Genomic DNA, 23,947 nt, shown 5'->3' with positions numbered 1-23,947 from the left:
TAATAATGTTAACAGTGTGGGAGAGTTTATAAGGGCTTAAAATATATAAAAATAACTACACAAACATATGGTTTCTACTTCGCGGATTTTCGTCTATCGCGGGGCGTTACAGAACCCCCCGCGATCGAGGAGGGATTACTGTATAACCCTTGTGCATACACACAAAGCAAAACAGGTATGGCTTTATACACACTGACCAGAAGTTTTTCACCTGTACATGCTCTAGAACCCCATGCTCTTGTAGCACAAGGTACATGGCCAAAAATTTTACCCAAGTGCACAAAGCACATGTAGGTGGAATTGGCACACTCTCATGACCCTTAATGTATCTTTATAAAAATAAAGATTTTTATTACTGTTCCACAGACATGATGGAATTGAGCTGTTAGACTTTCCGGTACACTGCATAAGTTTTCTGAGATGAGGATCAGATGAGAATTGTGATCCCTCGCTAACAGGAACACTCCCTCTTTTTTCCTACCTTTCACTCAGTAGTGAGGAGGCACATTAGCCATACCAGCCTCACTTTGTCGCCTGGTCTTTCAACATTTCATCAGTATTATCAGTTGACATTTCCCCACGCTTGCTAAGCAGTCTGTTGTCAAATGGTTTGCTTGGTCTTCTTTGAAGGCCTCCAAAACCCATTCTCCACAGCCTTGCCAAACCCCACGCTCATGGGACTTCACTACAGCCTCTGCTATGACTGCCAGTGATCTCTCAATTAATCTTGAAACCCGCCTGTTAACATTGCAAAGAAGGCTTTCTTTTTTAATTTGACAACTTCCCTTAGCACTATTGTTCACTGAAAAGACCTAGCATTGCCTCTGTGCCAGGTTCCAATTACCCTTTGGTTACATCTTAAAGTAGCTGCCTGTCTTGAACCCAGTCCATTTAGACTCAACTTTCCTCTGTTATATTGAGATGTAGATGTTTTTCTGGAGGTGGTAGGAAATTGTCTCTGAACACTGGCATTTGCTAGTCATTCTCAAAGTTCCATTACTACTTGGTTGGATTTTCTTGGCCTGTCCAATGGGTGTTTCATCCACGTCAGCCAGCTGACCAGCAAGTGGATATCAGTTAATTGCTTAGTTCCTTTCTTTGTCTAGGTGTTAAGAACATATGGCATCAGATTAGATGACACTACTAAAAAGGTGATTATTGACATTTAGCCCAAATTTCTTGATCCTTCTGCACAAATTCTAGCTGACCGCAAACCTCAGTCCCAGTCTTGAGTCTAGTAGTTGAGTCCTGGTATGCCTGTAGTTTGACATGGTTAACCCAAACAGCAACACATATAGTTGAAGTGTTTCTGAAATGAGCTTGTTCAGAGACCAGATAGCTATACGTTATAGTGTATGAGGCACTTGTCTCTGGATTTTTTTACTTCACATTACAGTGTATATTGAACCTGTGTTCTTTTTTGGGGGATATATTGTATTTGGAGCAGTTAAATATATGCTTAATGCATTTAGTTTGTTTTTTATTTTCTCCAAAAAGAGAGATACAAAAAGAGTCTTTGTTTTTTGTGTGCATCAAGCAGCAAATCTTCATCAGTCTTGTGTTTCTGCTAATACTCCAGTACTTGCATACCTACCTGTAGCCCATGAATACAGAATATTGCCAGTGATATTTTCCAAATAAAAAACACAGAATACTTTTTTTTATTTTTTTTTGCTGATTTGCTGCAAAAAGTCACTTTTGTAATAAGTAAACCAAAAGGGGTGTCCTTTGTAACATGTGAGTTTGACTGTACGTGGAATCTGCTGTTAACATTTTTTGCATCCACTAACGCTAATTACATTTTGCCTACTATAAAATGCCTGGCTTCTGGTACAAAAAAAAATTCAGTATAATCAAGACTTGGCCTATACTTTTAACTATATTTTTCCAGATAATCTTAGCATATTAGTAGTGACAGTAGTAGATGCAACAGTAGTAGTATTGTGATGTGTACACTGAAATTCTTACTTGCATGTCACCTCTCACCAGCTCCATTATAAACAAGAATATTATGTAATAGAATGCACAAATTATCTTAATGTATTCCTTACTCCTATTAACTGAATATACCTAAATAAAAAATTCTGGGAAATGCCACAGATCACAGAACATTATTAGAAAAATACTAAAAAGTAAAATGTAAAAAAATAGGAATTTATGCCATAAGGACAAGCAGAATATGTATACTGAATAAATGTAAATAAACTAAAGTGATGATTTATTCTAATACAAGTCAAAGGCGCATACATCCATAGTTTTTTAGTTTATTGCAGTACATTGGACAAATACAAAAAAAAAAAATATTCAAAATCACATTCTTGGGGAACAGATTGTTAAGTTTAGCACATATTCTCTTGTTGACATGCACTACACAATTTATTTACCAGATACTGTTTAAATATACTTTACAACAAGAAAGGGGATGTTTTATTATACAGTACACCCCCAAAATTCACGGGGGTTACGTTCCTAGAGCACCCATGAATTGTGAAAAACCGTGAATTTTGGATGTGGTTAAAAAAATGGCTATTTTTATAGTTTAAACCCTAAATATGCCCCCAAAACACTTTAATTTAATTTCAAACTTAGCTTAATACATTACCTAAAAAAAAGAATGTAAAGGTAAACCTGTATTCCGCACTGCTATGTCTCCTACAGTGCTAGTATGTAAAATACCAGTGTTACCGCTATATGTACTGTAATTCATGCAAGCGCGTTTTCATTGCCAGAAGCCTTACAAGGTGCAGAGTGTTTCGGTGGCATCTTGGGTGGGGCTTTAACCCTTAAACCGACACATACTCGGGGGTTAATGCATCCCACATTTTGTTCATGCAAAGAGCATCACAATTACTGCAACACTGATCACTTTCACTGCTAATGAACTGTAAAAGCTATTTAAAAAAACTACTGGAACAATATGTACAAATTGCAACTAACACCATGGATGAAACTCAGGAAATCACTGAGCCAACTGTGCTTGAACTGGCTGCACGCAAGCACACAGAGGTAAGTGCTGATGACTGCAGGCTAGTCTAGTGCAGCAGCTCAATCCCAGGGGCAGTGCTGCAGGGTGTCATGCTTAGGTCATAGAATTGTTCAGAAACACAGGAGATTGTAGAGGCAGGAACTTTATTCAAACACTTCTAACAAACATGTCTCTTTCAGAAGTAAAACGAGCTTAGTATGCAGTTAGTTCTCAGTTAACACTAGAATTACCAGAGCCTACGAAAAAACTCGTAATTCCGTCCCACCTTAAATCGCTTCTTAAATCTCTTCACACCTCTCCGCCAGCGCCCTTTGTCTTCTAAATGTGCTGATAAAGAGAAGCTTGGAGCAGCCGGCTATTCCATCCCCCCACCAATTTAGAACGTGCACGAACTTCTCTCAGCTCATGCCTTGATTGAGTATCTGGGAGTGAAGTGGAGTTTTAGAGTGGAAATAATAGATCGTTATTTGGAACACACGCATTTCATGTCTGTTCCGTTTCTACAGTAATCTGTGTCAACACATTGTTAAAACAGAAACGTTTTTTTATATTCTAGTAGTAGATGACAAAATGTAGGCATAAACTATATAATGTATGAAGCCTGAAGTCCAAATAGCAAAGAAATATTTTCACAAGAATAACACAATTGCGCTTTTATTCACAAATATAACTGCAAAAACAAAAAGCCGCCTTAACATGCGACATTGACAGTAGTTTATTGTAACTGCCTCCGTGGTTTAATAGACTCAGCCACCGCTTAGGAATCAAGAGGTCACGAGTTCGATCCTGCGCCCTTCTGTTTTGAGAAGTAAACTGCTCTTAGTCTTACTGTTTTAGAATAAAAGCATACATTTGATTTCAGTCTGTAACAGCCGGTGCAATTTATGATCCTTGTAAAGGTTAGCTTTTTTTTTTTTTAATTCACTTTTCATTCTCTCAGTCGCGTTCAGAATCAATCCATACAACCCCATCTGACACGGCTGGTTTCACTAAAGACGCTATAGCTCTGCAGTGTACCACGATGCATACTAACGTGTGTCCACCCCAACCCTTTATTCAAGTGCACTTTTTCCATAGCCTTTTCCTGTAAGAAGCAATGTACACACTTCTCTCTATGCTGTGGTTTCTATTACACACCTGAAAGAAAGAGACAATATATGTGAAAATATAATCGCACTAATGCAATATTATTTGAAAACGAACAGCGTCAGATCGGGTGTGAATTTATGCAGGAACTGGAAATTCTCTGATGCGGGACCTTCCCCCAGGGAAGAAAGTACAGTGTCAGGTGCTCATTCAGTGTAATAGAAACCATAGCACAGAGAGGTGTGTACACGGCAACAAGTACACGTGTCGTAAATGTAGGAAGGACGGTCCTTGGGTGTGTGGGAACTGTTAATATTTGAATGTGATGATTTTATATAGCACTGAATGAAAATCTGCACTTCTTAGCATTGCACCATGCAAGCTGTCGTATCAATCGCCTACTGTAACTTGCTTTCTTTTTCTTGGTTATACAGGTAGTTTTGAATAAAAGTGCACTTGTTTTGTTTGCGAAATGAAGTGTCTGCGTGCACTTTTCGTGGCATTACACGTGTATTTTTTGAGCATGCCCGTTTGAGCAGTATAAAAAGTATTGAAAAGTATAACAAAACAACGGGCAGATGGGGAGTGTCTGATGATTGCATATAGCGCCGAACTTACTGCTCTTTACTATTCTCTCCTCTGCATGCCCTGGAGTACAAAAGAAACAGAATACAGACGCTATAGCTCTGCGTTGTACCACGATGCATACTAACGCCCCCCCACCCGGTTCTGACACACAGACGCTGGCGAAGCTGCCTTCTTCGATCTCACCGTCACTTGATTTTCTTTTTATTCAGTTTTATTGAGTGTTCCTGCCAGTCCCCGCATGTTGCTGTATGCTGGATATTTTCACATGTATTGTCTCTTTCTTTCAGGTGTGTAATAGAAACCACAGCATAGAGAGAAGTGTGTACATTGCTTCTTACAGAAAAAAGGCGATGGAAAAAGTGCACTTGAATAAAAGTGCACTTTTGTTATACTTTTACACCAATATATGTTCCTGTGTTTGAATGACACGGGCAGATGGGGAGTGTCTGATGATTGCATATAGCGCAAGTTACTGGTCTTTACCATTCTTTCCTCTGCATGTCCTGGAGTACAAAAGAAACAGCATACAGCAACATGCGGGACTGGCAGGAACACTCAATAAAACTGAATAAAAAGAAAAGCAAGTGACGGTGAGATACTAAGAAGGCAGCTTCGCCAGCGCTTGTGTGTCAGAACCGGGGTTTACGTTAGTATGCATCATGGTACACTGCAGAGCTATAGCGCGTCTTTAGTGAAACCAGCCGTGTCAGATGGGGTTGTATGGATTGATTCTGAACGCGACTGAGAGAATGAAAAGTGAATTAAAAAAAAGCTAACCTTTACAAGGATCATAAATTGCACCGGCTGTTACAGACTGAAATCAAATGTATGCTTTTAATTTAAAACAATAAGACTAAGAGCAGTTTACTTCTCAAAACGGAGGGGCGCAGGATCGAACTCGTGACCTCTTGATTCCCAAGCGGGGGCTGAGTCTATTGAACCACAGAGGTAGTTACAATAAACTGCTGTCAATGTCACATGTTAAGGCGGCTTTTTGTTTCTGCAGTTATATTTTTGAATAAAAGCGCAATTGTGTTATTCTTGTGAAAATGTTTCTTTGCTATTTGGACTTCAGGCTTCATACACTATATAGTTTATGCCTACATTTTGTCATCTACTACTAGAATATAAAAAACTTTTCTGTTTTAACAATGTGTTGACACAGATTACTGTAGAAACGGAACAGACATGAAATGCGTGTGTTCCAAATAACGATCTATTATTTCCACTCTAAAACTCCACTTCACTCCCAGATACTCAATCAAGCTGAAGTTCGTGCATGTTCTAAATTGGTGGGGGGATGGAATAGCCGGCTGCTCCAAGCTTCTCTTTATCAGCACATTTAGAAGACAAAGGACGCTGGTGGAGAGGTGTGAAGGGATTTAAGAAGTAGTTTAAGGTGGGACGGAATTACGAGTTTTTTCGTAGGCTCTGGTAATTCTAGTGTTAAAGAATAGACCAACATCATAGGGGAGCACAACGGGAGCGGGACCCCCAACAGGAGCAGACAATGTCTGGGGGAGGAGAGTGAAACAAAGCAATCAGCATATCACGTGACAGAGCAGCTGCAAGTAAGCCCAGCAAATCAGGGAGCAATGTGAAAGTAGTCTATCAGCGTTTTTTAAGATGGGATTTTTGAGCAGTGTCTGTGTCTTCTACACCCCCCCTGCTCACAAAGGGGCTGGCAGTGGTTGAGCTCAACGAATGTATGGTACTGGCTGATCAGCTCATGCATGCTCGCAAATGGCACTGGGAAATGATAGCCGGTTGTGGCAGTTTAAGAATTAAGAGGAACAAAACAGAAAACACAAGAACACTCAGCTGGAGATGCATCACAATCAATCAGCAGTAAGGAGAAATGAATAATGCAGTAGCGGTCCGGTGCCACTAAGATTAACACCGTCGAGAAGACAGTGATTTATTTATTTTTTATGGTGGAGATTCCAGGTACTCACCCAGCCTTGGCCCGACCCGCACGCACTCACAGAGACAAAAACAAAGCAAACCGGTAATCTAACAGCAAATAAAGAATGTAATGAAGACAAATGAAGTTAATTAAAACGATACCACCCCTGTTCCACTTACGGCAATTACACATTAAATACAACAAAGCACAAACAAAACACACACAGTAAATCATGAAAAACAGCAATGGATGAAATGTAATGATGAAAATAGATAGTCCAGACATCCGCACGTTGAATGGGAATTTAAAGATAGTCCTACCGCTACCTCCTGAAATGGTGAAGACGGGTGAGCGGGCTCAGGAGCGCTCCTTTCTTTGCAGGATGGCCATGAATCCACTTACAGTTCTCATGTACACAGGCAGATGGCAGGCAGTACAGATGCACGAAATGATCCAGGACAAAATGAATAATTATAGATAACGCAACAAAAGGCAGACAGACAGGAACTTGTAACATAAATTACAAAAACTTTTTTTTTTTTTTTGCTTTTGGTCACCGGCCCCCTTTTTAAAAGCCGTGCTGACATCCTTTAACCCCAACAACCCCAGCACCCTTGGCAGAAGACCAGAGCCATTGCAGGGACTGCTGGAAGTTACAGTTTCAAATTTTGTTGGCTACTTTCACCATCCCAATCTGCGTTTTCCTCTACAGTCGCTTCCTGTTCTTTCTACAGTGCAGTATTGCCACGATAAAAGCCATGAAAATTGCAGAGGATATTTGCTGTTTCCGCTAACAATTATTAGATAGGTAATAAGGAAAAATCCGCAAATGACTGAGGCCTTGAACAATGAACCGTGACTTCGCAGGGGTCTACTGTACATGGAATATATATATATATATATATATATATATATATATATATATATACATATATATATATATATACACACGTGGACAAAATTGTTGGTACCCTTCAGTCAATGAAAGAAAAACTCACAATGGTCACAGAAATAACTTTAATCTGACAAAAGTAATAATAAATAAAAATTCTATGAAATTTAACCAATGAAAGTCAGACATTGATTTTCAACCATGCTTCAACAGAATTATTTAAAAAATAAACTCATGAAACAGGCCTGGACAAAATGATGGTACCCCTAACTTAATATTTTGTTGCACAACCTTTTGAGGCAATCACTGCAATCAAACGATTCCTGTAACTGTCAATGAGACTTCTGCACTTCTCAGCAGGTATTTTGGCCCACTCCTCATGAGCAAACTGCTCCAGTTGTCTCAGGTTTGAAGGGTGCCTTTTCCAGATGGCATGTTTCAGCTCTTTCCAAAGATGCTCAATAGGATTGAGGTCAGGGCTCATAGAAGGCCACTTTAGAATAGTCCAATGTTTTCCTCTTAGCCATTCTTGGGTGTTTTAGCTGTGTGTTTTGGGTCATTGTCCTGTTGCAAGACCCATGACCTGCGACTGAGACCAAGCTTTCTGACACTGGCCAGCACATTTCTCTCTAGAATCCCTTGATAGTCTTGAGATTTCATTGTACCCTGCACAGATTCAAGACACCCTGTGCCAGATGCAGCAAAGCAGCCCCAGAACATAACAGAGCCTCCTCCATGTTTCACAGAAGGGACAGTGTTCTTTTCTTGATATGCTTCATTTTTCCGTCTGTGAACATAGAGCTGATGTGCCTTGGCAAAAAGTTCAATTTTTGTCTCATCTGTCCATAGGACATTCTCCCAGAATCTTTGTGGCTTGTCCACATGTAGTTTGGCAAATTCCAGTCTGGCTTTTTATGATTTGTTTTCAACAATGGTGTCCTCCTTGGTCGTCTCCCATGAAGTCCACTTTGGCTCAAACAACGACGGATGGTGCGATCTGACACTGATGTTCCTTGAGCTTGAAGTTCACCTTGGATCTCTTTAGAAGTTTTTCTGGGCTCTTTTGTTACCATTCGTATTATCCGTCTCTTTGATTTGTCATCAATTTTCCTCCTGCGCCACGTCCAGGAGGTTGGCTACAGTCCCATGGATCTTAAATTTCTGAATAATATGTGCAACTGTAGTCACAGGAACATCAAGCTGCTTCGAGATGGTCTTATAGCCTTTACCTTTGACATGCTTGTCTATAATTTTCTTTCTAATCTCCTGAGACAACTCTTTCCTTCGCTTCCTCTGGTCCATGTTGAGTGTGGTACACACCATGTCACCAAACAACACAGTGACTACCTGGAGCCCTATATATAGGTCCACTGACTGATTACAAGATTGTAGACACCTGTGATGCTAATTAGTGGACACACCTTGGATTAACATGTCCCTTTGGTCACATTATTTTCAGTCTTTTCTAGGGGTACCATCATTTTTGTCCAGGCCTGTTTCATGAGTTAATTTTTTAAATAATTCTGTTGAAGCATGGTTGAAAATCAATGTCTGACTTTTATTAGTTAAATTTCATAGAATTTTTATTTATTATTACTTTTGTCAGATTAAAGTTATTTCTGTGACCATTTTGAGTTTTTCTTTCATTGACTGAAGGGTACCAACAATTTTGTCCACGTGTGTATGTGTGTGTATATATATATATATATATATATATATATATATATATATATTAATTAAGTAAGGCTTGTTTGTGGAAGTTATATAAGTAGCTTTTGTTTTACCAAAGAGGTGTATGTTTTTCTTTGATTGTTTTTTATATGTAAATCTTTTTTCCACATTTTCCTAGCATTTTGGTAGGATTTAGTGGTTCACAAGGCCTGTTAAGAGTAGATTTAATAGGGATGCATAAAGCCTGCTCCACTCCCACATGCATTCCAGAGTGAATACTAAAGTGAATGACTGAACAGCAGCTTTACTAACATTTTGATGGCTCCGTACAACATATGATAGCAATAGTGTAAATAAGAGTTGAGCTCCACACACTCCTTCAGACAAAAAGAAGCCCAAAGCAACATTCATTTTAGGCTTGTAACCACAAATTGAATTCTGGTTGGATGTGTTACAAAACAATGCACCTATTAACAGACATTGGATATTCATACAATCATCAGAGGCTATACTTTCCTTCAATATTTGGTGCATATATCTCTTCTGTCTCTTTGGAAGTTAAAAGCTGACAGTCCATTCTCTTCAGCGCAAGAAACCATCCACTATTTGCAGAGCAAAAACCTCACAAGCTTGTTTTAGTCAAGAACATACCTTCCATACAGCTTTGGAACTAGATGCCCTAAACTACCTTTAAGATCCACTTTTCCAAGCCAAGCTCTGTGCCAGTAATTGATCCCAGTCTGAGAAGCACCACTACTTTGAAAAGGGAACTTCAGCACTTACACACTTGTGTCAGAAAGAGTAAGGCTTTTCCCTATAAAGTTGCAGAGAACACAGCAAAGAGCCTAACAGTGAACTGAGAAAGGCAACATCACACCATAGACAAAAGAAAATGTAGGAAAAACTTGTAGTACACTCCAACTTAAGAAGTGTACTCCACTTGAACCTGAGGCAATGACATTCAACTCTGCACAGCATAGGACATCATTCTTAAAGGCTTGATACTATAAAACTATCGTTGCCAAGTTAAATTAAAATTCTAAATAGCCCGCGGGACAGCCAGCTAAAAACCTCCATTCTCATGTGTGATTCTTTCTGCATAACAAGCTCATGACTTTGTCATGTAAAGTTGAAGGTTTTACAAGCTTTAAACTACATTAGAGCTAGGGCACAATGACTGTGATGCCACGCTAAAATTCCAAAAGTGAAATGCTGAACAGCTTGTAAAATCAAGAAAATCTTGAAAACAAATTAAGAGCAGTCAATCTCTTCTGTTGTTTGTCTGTCTTCGATCATGTCTTCACTGTTGATATGAATGCAGTTATCATATTTCTATAATCTTTGTATTTAGCAATATATTGTATTGTTGTGTTTCTTAAAATACATGTGCATCAGTTACAGTGATTCCAGTCTAATGTCCTGGAACACCTCCTACAGAGAAAGGTAAGGCAAATAAAGTGGGAGCCTTAAATGTTATTTAATTAATTAACTGATGTTGCCAAAGGTAAAACTGATACTTAAATGATCAATTAACATCAGTCATTTGATTAGCATTCTTAACAATTTTTAAATTCACATGATAGAAAATGTATTATATACCGGGAAATTTCTGTTTTGTGTTTTTCATGCACAATATAATTTATTTACCAAATATAGATATTATGAAAGAAAGGTACTTTGATAAGTGGAATGTAAGAAGAATGCTGAAGTTGTGCTGAATTATATAAAAGAAAAAAATACACTGAAAAAGTTGGAGAGGCCACAGTGTTTCTGATTCAGTCCCTTTCCAAAGTCATCATGTATTGTATAAATGATTGTATTGTTTCATTATCTTGCAAACTCACTTTGGTAAATGAATATGCTAAATATGTAATGATGATGATGAAATTGCCAGATAGATTTTAAAAATGCTGTATTATTTAGAGTTTCTACATAATAGTATTAAGTATTTTAAAAGGCCACTATGGTTTAGCAAACTGTAAGTAATGTTTTTTGCAGTATTTATATGTATTATATCAGTTTAAACATTTATATATCTTCTTGTAGATGATAAGCCACTCCAGGACATAAAACCAAATAAGCCTGTTGCTCCACTGATTCCTCCAAAAAAGCCTGTCCCCCCACCAGGAAAATTTCCACTGATAAGACCAGGAATGATACCTCCAAAAAGACCTGAAAAACCACAACCCCAGCCTTCAGGTCCAGTTAGCCGGTATGTTTCCATTTGTTACTTTAACTGAATTAATAATCAAATATGATTTAGTTATCCTATTGGTGAACTTCTCTGTAAGATGTAAAATACAGTGGGATGCAAAAGTTTGGGCAACCTTGTTAATAGTCATTATTTTCCTGTATAAATCGTTGGTTGTTACGATAAAAAATGTCAGTTAAATATATCATATAGGAGACACACACAGTGATATTTGAGAAGTGAAATGAAGTGTATTGGATTTACAGAAAGTGTGCAGTAATTGTTCAGACAAAATCAGGCAGGTGCATAAATTTGGGCACCACAAAAAAGAAATTAAATCAATATTTAGTAGATCCGCCTTTTGCAGAAATTACAGCCTCTAAGCGCTTCCTGTAGGTTCCAATGAGAGTCTGGATTGTGGTTGAAGGTATTTTGACCATTCCTCTTTACAAAACATCTCTAGTTCATTCAGGTTTGATGGCTTCCGAGCATGGACAGCTCTCTTTAACTCACACCACAGATTTTCAATTATATTCAGGTCTGGGGACTGAGATGACCATTCCAGAACGTTGTACTTGTTCCTCTGCATGAATGCCTTAATGGATTTTGAGCAGTGTTTCGGGTCGTTGTCTTGTTGAAAGATCCAGCTCCGGCGCAGCTTCAGCTATGTCACTGATTCCTGGACATTGGTCTCCAGAATCTGCTGATACTGAGTGGAATCCATGCGTCCCTCAACTTTGACAAGATTCCCAGTCCCTGCACTGGCCACACAGCCCCACAGCATGATGGAACCACCACCATATTTTACTGTAGGTAGCAGGTGTTTTTCTTGGAATGCTGTGTTCTTTTCCTCCATGCATAACGCCTTGTTATGCCCAAAAACTCAATTTTAGTTTCATCAGTCCACAGCACCTTATTCCAAAATGAAGCTGGCTTGAGCATACCTCAAGCGGCTCTGTTTGTGCTGTGGGCGGAGAAAAGGCTTCCTCTGCATCACTCTCGCATACAGCATCTCCTTGTGTAAAGTGCTCAATGGTTGAACGATGCACAGTGACTCCATCTGCTGCAAGATGATGTTGTAGGTCTTTGGTGGTGGTCTGTGGGTTGACTCTGACTGTTCTCACCATTCGCCGCTTCTGTCTATCCAAAATCTTTCTTGGTCTGCCACTTGAGCCTTAACTTGAACTGAGCCTGTGGTCTTCCATTTCCTCATTATGTTCCTAACTGTGGAAACAAACAGCTTAAATCTCTGGGACAGCTTTCTGTATCCTTCCCTAAACCATGATGGTGAACAATCTTTGTCTTCAGGTCATTTGAGAGTTGTTTTGTGACCCCCATGTTGCTACTCTTCAGAGAAAATTAAAGGAGGAGGGAAACTTACAATTGACCCCCTTAAATACTCTTTCTCATTATAGGATTCACCTGTGTATAAGGTCAGGGGTCACTGAGCTTACCAAGCCAATTTGAGCTCCAATAATTAGTTCTAAAAGTTTTGGAATCAATAAAATGACAACGGTACCCAAATTTATGCACCTGCCTGTTTTGTTTGAACAATTATGGCACACTTTCTGTAAATCCAATAAACTTCATTTCACTTCTCAAATATCACTGTGCGTGTCTCCTATCTATATATATATATATATATATATATATATATACTATATAATTCACTAAGGCAAGACGACATGGAAAGCACGCTGGAAGGGGCGTGGATTCACTAAGCCGCCGACAAATGAGACAACTATGGCGCACACAGGAAGGAGCCACGCCCACTAACTCCAAGTCCATTGGATACAACGACAACTTACACAGCCACGCCCACCAACTCAGAAAAAATGGCGTCCTTTATATCCGTCTGTCGTAGAGGCAACATGCGGCTCCGACCCACGCTGACTGTTCATAGAGGCATGTTTCTCGCGGAGGTGAATCGCCATATGCAGCATGTAAATCAGTTTGCGAGGGTTATGCCATGGGATCCTTAAAACATTCCTTTACAACTAAGGTTGAAACACAATGAAGTAAGCAGTCTTTAAAAACTGAGTTTTCGGTTACGATACACCATAGCACACTGTTTTACACGCTACATACAGCAAGTCGCTCGACAAACATGCGTCGTCTTAGATGCTCCTGCACTTTGTACACACCCACCTCGCTACCTGTGCCTCTGTTTCATTACCGTCTCACCTGCTTCACCAATGCAGGCCCTGCAACAGTCGAGACGCTCTCTCAGCAGCTGAACTTCTCTGTCCCCGACCGGTTCACACAGAGGCACCACATGACGCGGCAGGACTATCTAAGAAGAGGCATGTTTGTCATGGATGTAAATCGCTTTAAGCGGTGTGTAAAACACCTTGTTTGTCGCGGATATTAATCGTTGTATGCAGTGTGTAAAACAGTTTCCGAGTGTTTTCCCATGGTCTTACAGTTGGTGGGCGAGTCTCTGTTTGTTGCTCTTGCGAGCGGGCACATGAACACGCAGTTTGTGTGCTTCGAGAGCGTGGGTGGACGCGACAGCACCATCTAAGAAGATTCATATTTGTCGCGGATGTGATTCGCTGTGTGCCGCGTGTACAACGCTGTATTGTATGTTACCCTCTCCAGAGTTATATCTTTTCATTCACCTACAGTCATATACACAATGAAGTAAGCAGTCTTTAAAAACCGAGTTTCCGGTTACAGCGCACAAGAGCGTGACCATATCAAACTGTTTTACACACTACATACAGCAATTCGCATCCACGACAAACATGCGTCTTCTTAGATGCTCCTGCACTTTGTACACACCCCCCTCCCACCTCGCTACTACCATGGTTGGGTGTCTTTGTGGATTATATATAGAAAGGCAGCCAAAACCGCAAAGAGCAATGAAAAGTCTACGTGAGTCACAGGTGCATCTGGACTGTGCAAAGACAATGAGCGGGCAGTGCATACTGGACGAGAAATCAGCAGACTAGCATGATGGAGGGAGTGGGGTGGATGTCCTTCTCCTCTCTTCCCATTCCACCCTGAGCGCCGCACGGACGATTGTGTGTTGGTTTGTTCCGTGCATTGTTACAATGTTGCTTTTCTTGGTGATTTATTACATTACCAATTTTTCAAATGTTAATTTTTTCCCTGTTTAATCATTTAAAAAACGGCCTGATTATGTGGCGTATGGTACGCCGCGGGTTGACTAGTGTGATATATTTAACTGACATTTTTTATCGTAACAACCAACGATTTATACAGGAAAATAATGACTATTAACAAGGTTGCCCAAACTTTTGCATCCCACTGTATGTGCCTTTCTCCTTGAAGTACAGATCTTATTCTCAGTTATTATTTTCCATTTTATATGTAATTCACTTTCTTGAGGCAGATGTGTTTAATTTTATATTATTTCACAGCTATTTATGGTCATTTAAATCAGAGTTTCTTAAACTATGGCTCATGACATTTGGAACATGTTTATGATGGTTTGCCACGTGATTGTGTAGTAAAATTCACTGAGTTAATCCAATTGCTAATGCTGTGTCAATTTATACACCACCCTCTATTTAGTATTCTATTTATTTTAGTAGTATGCAAAACATATTGTTGACTCATCATAGGGCGCTTTCATTTTTATGGCATGAAAATATAAAAAATATTCCCAACAACAGGCTGTATGGACAATGAAACAAACTAAGATAACTGACAAGTAAAGTGCCATGTTGGATAGGTACTGAAAGTTTGAGTTCAGTATCAATGCCTGCCTACGGACTGCAATACCAATACCTAAATAGTACTGAAGCAAATAACATAACTCTCCATATCCAATGTTTAACATAATTGATGTGAAAATATTGTCAGTTCTGCCATTTCTTCCATTGCCTTTGAAAAACTCAGTCGCACCACCATAGTCACAGACTCCATTTTCCTGGTAATCAAGTGGGATCTAATTTCTTGAAACAGAGAATAAAATTTAGTATATATTTGTTATTTGCAACATCTATCCAAAATTACATGCCACACTAGTTTGTTTTTTTTGGTTTACAGAAGTGATGAGTGAATCAACATTTTATCTGTAATTGTTTGTCAGTAGTTAAATTCTGCCCTTGCTTGTGACATATGTGGTTAAGCAGGAAGTGTGTCAAGGGTATGATTTAGCCGGAAAGCTATAAGAATACAAAGTACAAAGGAGAACATGCAAGAAGGCATTTTGTGAATGGAGCAAACTACAAGTGAAGAGCACATTGCTAAAAGGTGGCTCACTATCAGCACAGTATTGTCAATTTGTCATTTATTTTCTTCATCAGGCTTTATTAAACAATGTAATAACAAATGCAACGTTTTGTGATTATTTTGTACTTGTCTTCAGAAGAGTGACAGCAACTCACAGTTGGGAAACGGTGTTCAGTAATATTGATAACAGTACCAGCAAAGTATTTGTTGAGGTAAAAAGGATATGCAACAATAGTCAAGGTGCAGGAGATAAGCAGTGATTCAAACCTGGACAACAGTATTCATTGGCATTATTTGTGGTAGTAATGGGGGGGGGAATATTTTGTGAAAAGAAAAAAATGAAAAGCATCTTCAGTTACATTTTCTGAGTAGGATTTTAGAGTATTTAAAGTGTAGCTATTTAAGAAAAGTAAAGGAAGGGGCAGTAGCATAAAATGCACCCTGATGAAAAAATTTAAAAATGCATCACACATTGGTGTCATTAGTGACACTTCTGCTGCCTCTTTCTTATAAACTTAGAAATGAAGCAAGATTCAGTTTATTTCTCAGATAGCTGAAAAGAAAATAAATCTCCAGTGTGAACACTTGACTGTACTTTTTTTTTGTCATGTGGTGTGTTTCTGTATCATAGTTTCATGTTCTAGTTCCCTATATGTATGCTCTGCTTAATCTCTTTTTACTTATTATGTCAAGCCCATGCCAGCTTGGAGTCCATGGGAGTCTGCTCAATGTATACATCTGGTGGCTCCAGATCTACTGACCCATCCAAGAGGCCCATACCATATGCAGGCAGTCGGTTAAGTCACCCTAACAGTTTAAAATAAATGAAGGCCCAGGGTCCAGTGAATTATTGTACCTTTTATGAAAAAAGAAAATGTTTGTTTGCCTCACACTGAATAGTGATGTGGTCTCTGTTTGGGGAGATAATGAGCCAGGGCCCCATTGAATGTTGAAAAGGGTAATTAGCTGTCTAATTTTACCATGAAAACATTGTTCTGATGAACAGCTTTAGGAATGGTGACCAAAAGGTTATAATCCAGTGGTGTGGAGCCAATTATTTGGAGAAAAAAGATGGAACATGGAACAATGAAACATTCAGAAGTTTAGAAATATATCTATAAAAAATGGCCACCAATATGGTTGTGAAGGTCTTAAGATAGCTCTTTGCTTTTACTCAGCATGAGATGATTCTTGTGTGACAACTTGGTAATGAGAAACCTTTTTATAGGCCTTCAATTAGGACCAAACCAGTTGATTTTAATTTGCACTGATAGGGGGCAGGATTGCTTTCTAAATACCGAGAGATTTCAGTTGGTTTCTTGGCTTTCCATGCCTTTTTGCACCTCCTTTTCGTCATGTGTTCAATACTTTTTCCATGTATCATTCCACTTTTTTACACATAATTTATGGACTTTTTTGTTTTTTTGTATGTGTGGATTACAACAACAACATTTATTTATATAGCACATTTTCATACAAACAGTAGCTCAAAGTGCTTTACATAATAAAGAATAGAAAAAAAAACACAATAGTAAAATAAAATAAGTCAACATTAATTAACATAGAATAAGAGTAAGGTCCAATGGCCAGGGTGGACAGAAAAAACAAAAAAAAAACTCCAGACGGCTGGAGAAAAAAATAAAATCTTTAGGGATTCCAGACCATTAGACTGCCCAAGTCCCCTTGAGGCATTCTACTTAACATAAATGAAACAGTCCTCTTTGGATTTAGGGTTCTCACGGAAGGACTTGAAAATAATGGTCACGTAGACTTCTGCCTTTTAATCCATCCATCATTGTTGGAGCATCATCATGCTTTGAGTAGATGGAGGTGGCACAGGCCACCACCACAAAGAACCCGGAAAAAGAAACAGAACAGAGAGTAGGGGTCAGTATGGATTTTAGAGCCACCATGAATAGTTATTATGATGAATTGAACATAACAGAGTATCAGGATTACGTGGGTTGTTACTGACATATGGTGAAAATTTCATGTCAATAACCCCATTAGAAATATATTTACTGAGAAAAATGTTGACAACGTTCACCCGCTGTATGTATTGCAATAAGTAATCCTCTTTCCAGACATTTTTAACACACTATAGTGTCTACATGACCCATGGACATCCTTAATTCAAGCTAGTAATAAATGTGAGTTTACATACCTGCAAAGAAATGTAATTTATTCTGATTGAACATTGCATCATAATATTCACCCCTTTTCTCATTTTAAGATCTTATTTTCCAAAAAAGGCCAGTAACAAAATAAAAATGCATCAATAGAGTGGAGTAACAATGAAATGAAAATGGATGGATCTTAAATAAAAGGTTGTGGATATGTGTTTCAAATCACCTGTTCCCAAAATCAAGCAGCTGGCCAGGTAGGATCCAGCACAAGTCAAATGTGTAACAAAAGAAAATCCATATATCAGTAAAGTTAATTTTAAAATATTTGTTAAGCTTCAGTTATATTCTATGCTTAAAATTATATTACTTTTCTATAGTTTATCCTGGTAAACTTAGTTATTAGGATTAATTAGCATAGCCTAATTAGCTTAGCTCAAGCTAATAAGATTGAAGCCACATTACATCATATTACATTTTATTAGAACTATGCTGTGCTGTGGCCAACTGTAAGGCAGAATAAAGGTTGTGCAAGTCTGTATGCAAAATGACAAGAAATAAGGCAGAACAAAGGCTAAGCAAATCTCTTTTCAGAATGACAAGGATTAAGTCAGAATATTCAATTTAATTGTTAGATTACATGGGTTAGATTAGAACCTTACATTATTGATGTAGCTATGTAAAACTAAAATTCAATTCTGGTTAAAAAAATAAGTGAATTTAACATTAACTTAGTAGGATTGACTCTTACAGTATGGTAAGTACAGATGCATTTACTCTGTAGCTTAGTCGTATATATATATATATATATATATATATATATAACTATAGCTATAACTGTTTCTTGTTTATAGGCCCAACGGTGATGTGCCTTTTAATCGTCCAAAGTCAGAATGTGAGCCAGCCTCAGTGAGAACAAAAGACTGTGACTTCACTCCAACTAGTAGACCAAAGTCTGTGGAAATTACAGAGAAGTCCGGAGAAACTAGTAGGTATATTTTTGAAAATAAGTTTATAAGCTCTTTTAAACTTTTCAGCGCAATGAAGTTCCTATTTAGCATTTAAAAAAAAAAAGAGTTTAAAAGTTATTTAAAGAGAGTTGTCTACCTCTCGCACGACTGCTCGTTCCATTTTGTAACCCCTTCATTGGTGACAGAATTATCTCTAGTCATTTAATGATACTGTTCTTTTGCACAGTGGTACTTTTTTTGCATACTGAAACAGAATCAGACTATTCTTATTTTCCTTGTACCAAAAGAAATCAAGTAAATTAGTCTCCCAAAACAGTCATTCATCTTCACTATCAAAGGGTCCTTATTGAAATTTCAGCTTTTATTAATTTAAAGATTGAGATATGTCATTTGCTTTTCACTTTTAATAGTCTTAAACTCAACTGCATTTTAATGAACCACAGTAATTTATAACTCTGTTAATTGAATGAATGCCATCAAACATAAATTACTTGTTTTATTGGGTACATTTTTACAAGTTAACACTGTTAACACAAGTCTATATCAGGTTAATAGTAGAAGTTCATCTTTTAAAGAAGTAAGGAGATGGAAGTTAGCATAGGACACTTAAATACAATATTTTTCCACTTTCACTTTATTGCAATCCTTAATTATAATTTAATGTTATTTGGGGCTTCATTTTTCTAGATGTATATTTCTAGCACATTGTTTTAACATCCTGTTAAAATTCCAGGTCAAATTCCATTAGAATAAAGTGCTTTGTACGGGGGAAAAAAAATTTATAACACGGCTTTTCCTTATAATGTAACTGGAACAAAGATTGATATATGGGGTACAAAAGCTTATGACAACATCTTGTTCTTTTTGCCAGCATCAGTGGTTAGCAGTGGTAACTTTCTCTGTTACATAAATTTCTGCTATTTATTTATTTATTTAAAAAAAAAACATGGTGACATTTTACATAAAATTCATACATTTGCAAGCACAAAATTGAGACCCGTTCGGATGCAACAAAAAGATGATTAGGTGTTTACAGGGTAAAATATCAGCAAATTTATGAAACATATTGGAAACTGGTCAAATAGCATAACACAAGGGAGTCTTAGCAGTAAGCACTTTTGCTGAAGGTGACAAAAATAAATTTTCATCTGGTTGATGTACTGAGCGAGATTAAGTGTACCTCAAGGAAGCCAGAAATAAAAAAGTACAGTGTAATGATCTTTGATTTTTGCAATAGAGTCTAGCTGTGGACCACTAGATTTCTACTCCATTGAGAGGGTTGTTGCTTTGCATTATACATCTGGGATGTTAACACAATATGACTGTTTACAGTATGGCTATGATTAGGGTTGTTGGAAAGTTATCTGACTTAAATAATGATGACTGTCAAGTAAATCGAGTGACATAAATGTACAATCCAACTGGCTGTTGTATTGTGGAACTGCATAAGAAATATGAGTGATTTGCTGCTTTTTAATGAAAAATTACTTTTTATTAGCAAAATTAATTACAATGGACTTTGCTGTACTGAGGTTTAACACTTGTTCTATAGGAAATTGCCCAGGATCAAAATAAAAATGGTTAAATCAAGTATTTTGTTACAATTGGAGTTTGTTCTAATGGAATTAGACATGTTTTTGAAGTTAGTGGTAAGCAAGTAGGGCAATCATTTAACCTTCAGCAAGCTGAAGCATACTGTTAGGGTGGTTCAGAATTTTCACTTGTGCTGTCATCAAAGTTGATTAAAGTCGGGGAGACACAAGTATAGTGGAAAGAAGTGTTAAAAGTAAATGGCAGTGGGCTTGGTTTTAGGAAAATGGCGATGAAGGACTATGCTTTGGCACTTGGTTTCTCACACTATACAAACCTGATGCTTGCTTCTGTATTGTGGATTCTAAAAAAACCAAAGTACAAAAACAAGAGGTAACAAAGCTACTATTAGTCTCATCCAGATCAAATTCACAGAAGAGCTGTTCATCCTTCAGTTTACATCATTTTTACCAGAAACAACAGCTACCACAGCCTGTATACAATCAGAAAATGCATATTGCTATGTTTATTACAGAGCATGACTAATCATTCATAATAACTCAAGCCATGCTTTTGACTTGTGCAAAAAGCTGTCAAAGGGCCAACATGCATTTTCAAGATGTACTGTTGAAACACACAATCCAGCCATTTTGTTACCCGTATTGTTGTTCCCACAGTTCAGGAAATGTTTAGCAGATTTGACTTTTGACTTTATTATTCTAAGCCTAGCAGAAATCGCTTGCAATTATTTTTTTAATCAACGTGGTTGAACTCTAAATTGTTTATTTTCATTGCTGTGAAGACAAAGGAAGCACTTTAACTTTTTAATGTTAACTATATTTGTAAATAATAAATGGAATGTAGTCCATCTGTTAACAGCTTTTTTGATTTTGTTTCCCATCTTACTACCATCATGTACATCATGTAAAGCACTTTGAGCTACATTATTTGTATGAAAATGCGCTATATAAATAAATGATGTTGTACCAAAAATGTGTTTTAGATGGTTATCTCCAAATGTTTAAACTGGTCTGATATTATTAACACAGTTGTCCAGTCATGCCAGATAATTCATAAGAGAAAACGCTGTTTTATTCAACTTACTTTTGAACTCAGTTTTTTTATGAAATTTTAATGACACTCTTCATCTCGGATTGCTTCAAGAGATGAATAGCTAAAGGTTTGATGGTAGTCACAAAAAGCATTTGTGATATTGATTATAATGGACATCCTTATATGCTTTCCATGCTCTGATTCAAAGTAATTTAAGGTCATATTATTAAAACAAACTGCAAATTCTGGAAATAAATAGCCCCACTCAACTCTATCAAAGGATTTGGTCCAAGGATCATTAAGACCTATAGAGTGTCCAGTGCTGTAAGTGAATAAATTTTAAGCTGCACTGAACATTAATGAGAAAGTCCAATTTGGTCTTGTGATATTACAGAAGAAAGCATTTTTAATTCTTCTACCTGAAGCCTTCTCTAGTATCTTAACATTATGACTCAGAAGTGAAACTAGTCTGTTTAATGCACACTGTAGCAACTCTTTGTTTTTTAAGTAAAGACAGTAATTGAAGGTCAGGGTGATGTTTTCCATAGAATATTTTCTCTAGCTTTTTTAAAGCTTCTGCTAATAAAAATGGTACTGATTGAGTTGAAACCTTTTTATAAAATTCTATTGAATAGCCCTCTGAGCCTGTAGCTTTTCCTCCCTAAAATAGATTTATGACAGCTTGCTTTTCTGAAATTCTCAGGTATTTATTAGGATCACCTGCATCAATCAAGCTTGTTGAGCTATGGTATTTGCATTTTATTAAAATGTCCTTAACTTGAGCAGTTGTGTTCTTTATAAATGAAAGAAATAAACGAATTATAAAATATTTAAGTATTTTTTTTTATTCACTGGTTTCTCTATATACCCTTGTTAATATATATCAACGAAGAAAAGGGAAGTAATTGTTTGTGTTACTAATGTGCAATCTTAATTTCTACTAATATATGCCAGTACAAATGGTTAGTAAAATTTACTAAAAAAAATGGTAAACCTGTCTGTATTAATCTTAGTACATGTTACAAGCATATGAGATTAAATTAAACTTTCATGTTGCTGACAGTGTTCTTTGCTTACCCAGTAGCTTAAGTATCCAGCCCTGACTTCAAAAATATCTTGTTTCAACCCTTAATATGAACTTTTAATGCTTTAAAGATTTTGGGAATCTTTTGTTTTATCTCATTCAGCTTTGTCTGGAGAAGTGTAAATACTGTATACAGTAGAAGAGATCATCAGCCATTGCTTCGAGTCTAGCCAGAAACTAAAGGCTATGTCTGATAATCAGGTGTATTTTAGGTGCTATTTGATTTTGTAAAATGTGTCTATTTTGCATTAGTTGTAGTTGAGAAATCTGGAAAAGATATGAATTTGACTATTTCCAAGCATAATCTCTTTTGTCAACCTGAAATAGAATATCAAGTTTTCTTCTCCTCATAGTTTGTTGAATCTAACTATAGGGCTTCATAAACTTTGGTTTCTGGGCAGCCGGCACATTCTGCTACTCATTTCATCTGTATCTGTCTTCAGACCTCTGAAATGTATAAGTGTGTATTGAATTCAGATTCTAAAGCAGTTTTTTTATTAGTGGCCGTTGCCTTTTGTTTTAATTCTTCAATACAGGTTCAGCTAGTATATCATTTACACCTTCCAGTTCAGATTGAAATACATTTGACTTTCATTTTATATTCAAATTGTTTATTTTTTTTCCTAGACATCTCAGTTTGTCCATTTTACCATTAATATATATCCTCCCGAGTTTAATTAACTGTATCTTTAAAAATAAAAGTTTTGTCCGTATATCTTATTTGTCTTCCACACTGTGCTCTGATAGCTCTTATATTGTTGCATAGTTGATACTAGTGCTGGGGTGACAGAGTGTGTGTTTGTATGGGTTTTTGATGGAGATAACTAGGGCCCACCTGGTTTAGCTTTGTAGCTTAGGTGTGGCAAGATTTCAGTCCCAGCTGTCCACGTCCCTAAGGGCTTGACTTTATGGTGCACTGGGGTGAGTCCTGCTGGTCAGGGCTAGTCACACAACTGCTCACCTGGCATCAAGGACATGGCATGTGATGCCCTTTTTTTAAATAAAGTGTTAGAAATACTCTACTAAACTTTATTACACCGCGAAGTAGAAACCATATGTTTGTGTAGTTATTTTTATATATTTTAAGCCCTTATAAACTCTCCCACACTGTTAACATTATTAGAGCCCTCTAGACATGAAATAACGCTCTTTAGTCAAAAGTTTAAACTGTGCTCCATGACAAGACAGAGATGACAGTTCTTTCTCACAATTAAAAGAATGCAAATAGATCATCTTCTCTTCAGGAGCAGAGAATTTCAGAGAGAGAGAGCTCGCAAAGAAAAGCAAACAATCAAAAAATCAATACGTGTGCTTTTAAGTTTGCCGTGGCATTTTTAGAGGAGCGTCAGTATCTTCTAAGCAAACAGCCTCTGTGCAAACAGCCCCTCTGCTCACATCTCCTCCGCCAGGAACAGAGAACGTCAGAGAGAGAGAGCGCGAGATTAAACCAAACCATCAAAAAATCAATAAGTGTGTTTTTGGAAGCACTGCGATAAAGTGGCATTTCTTAGAGGTGCGTCCGTATCCACTAGGCAAACAGCTTCTGTGCAAACAGCACCTCTGCTCACAGCCCCTCCATCAGGCGCAGAGAATGTCAGAGAGGGTGAGATAGAGGCAGAGACAAGCAAACTATCAAGCATATCTTATAGCATTGAGGAGTTTT

General features: G+C 37.5%; 1 protein-coding gene across 2 annotated transcripts in view; it reads left to right on the top strand.

Moving 5' to 3' along the window:
* LOC120526086 (CD2-associated protein) overlaps positions 1–23,947 on the top strand; it is a 244,183-nt gene that overhangs the window by 197,371 nt on the left and 22,865 nt on the right. For both annotated transcript variants that reach the window (XM_039748981.1, XM_039748979.1), the window contains 2 exons: positions 11,176–11,341; positions 18,501–18,634. In XM_039748981.1, the coding sequence (XP_039604915.1) occupies positions 11,176–11,341; positions 18,501–18,634 (300 nt within the window). The remainder of the gene's footprint in view (positions 1–11,175; positions 11,342–18,500; positions 18,635–23,947) is intronic.

The sequence above is a fragment of the Polypterus senegalus genome, chromosome 3 (genome assembly GCF_016835505.1).
Source record: "Polypterus senegalus isolate Bchr_013 chromosome 3, ASM1683550v1, whole genome shotgun sequence".
In the NCBI taxonomy this organism is placed as follows: domain Eukaryota; kingdom Metazoa; phylum Chordata; class Cladistia; order Polypteriformes; family Polypteridae; genus Polypterus; species Polypterus senegalus.
The sequence above is the reverse complement of the archived record's forward strand: the minus strand, read 5'-3'. Positions and strand labels throughout refer to the sequence as shown.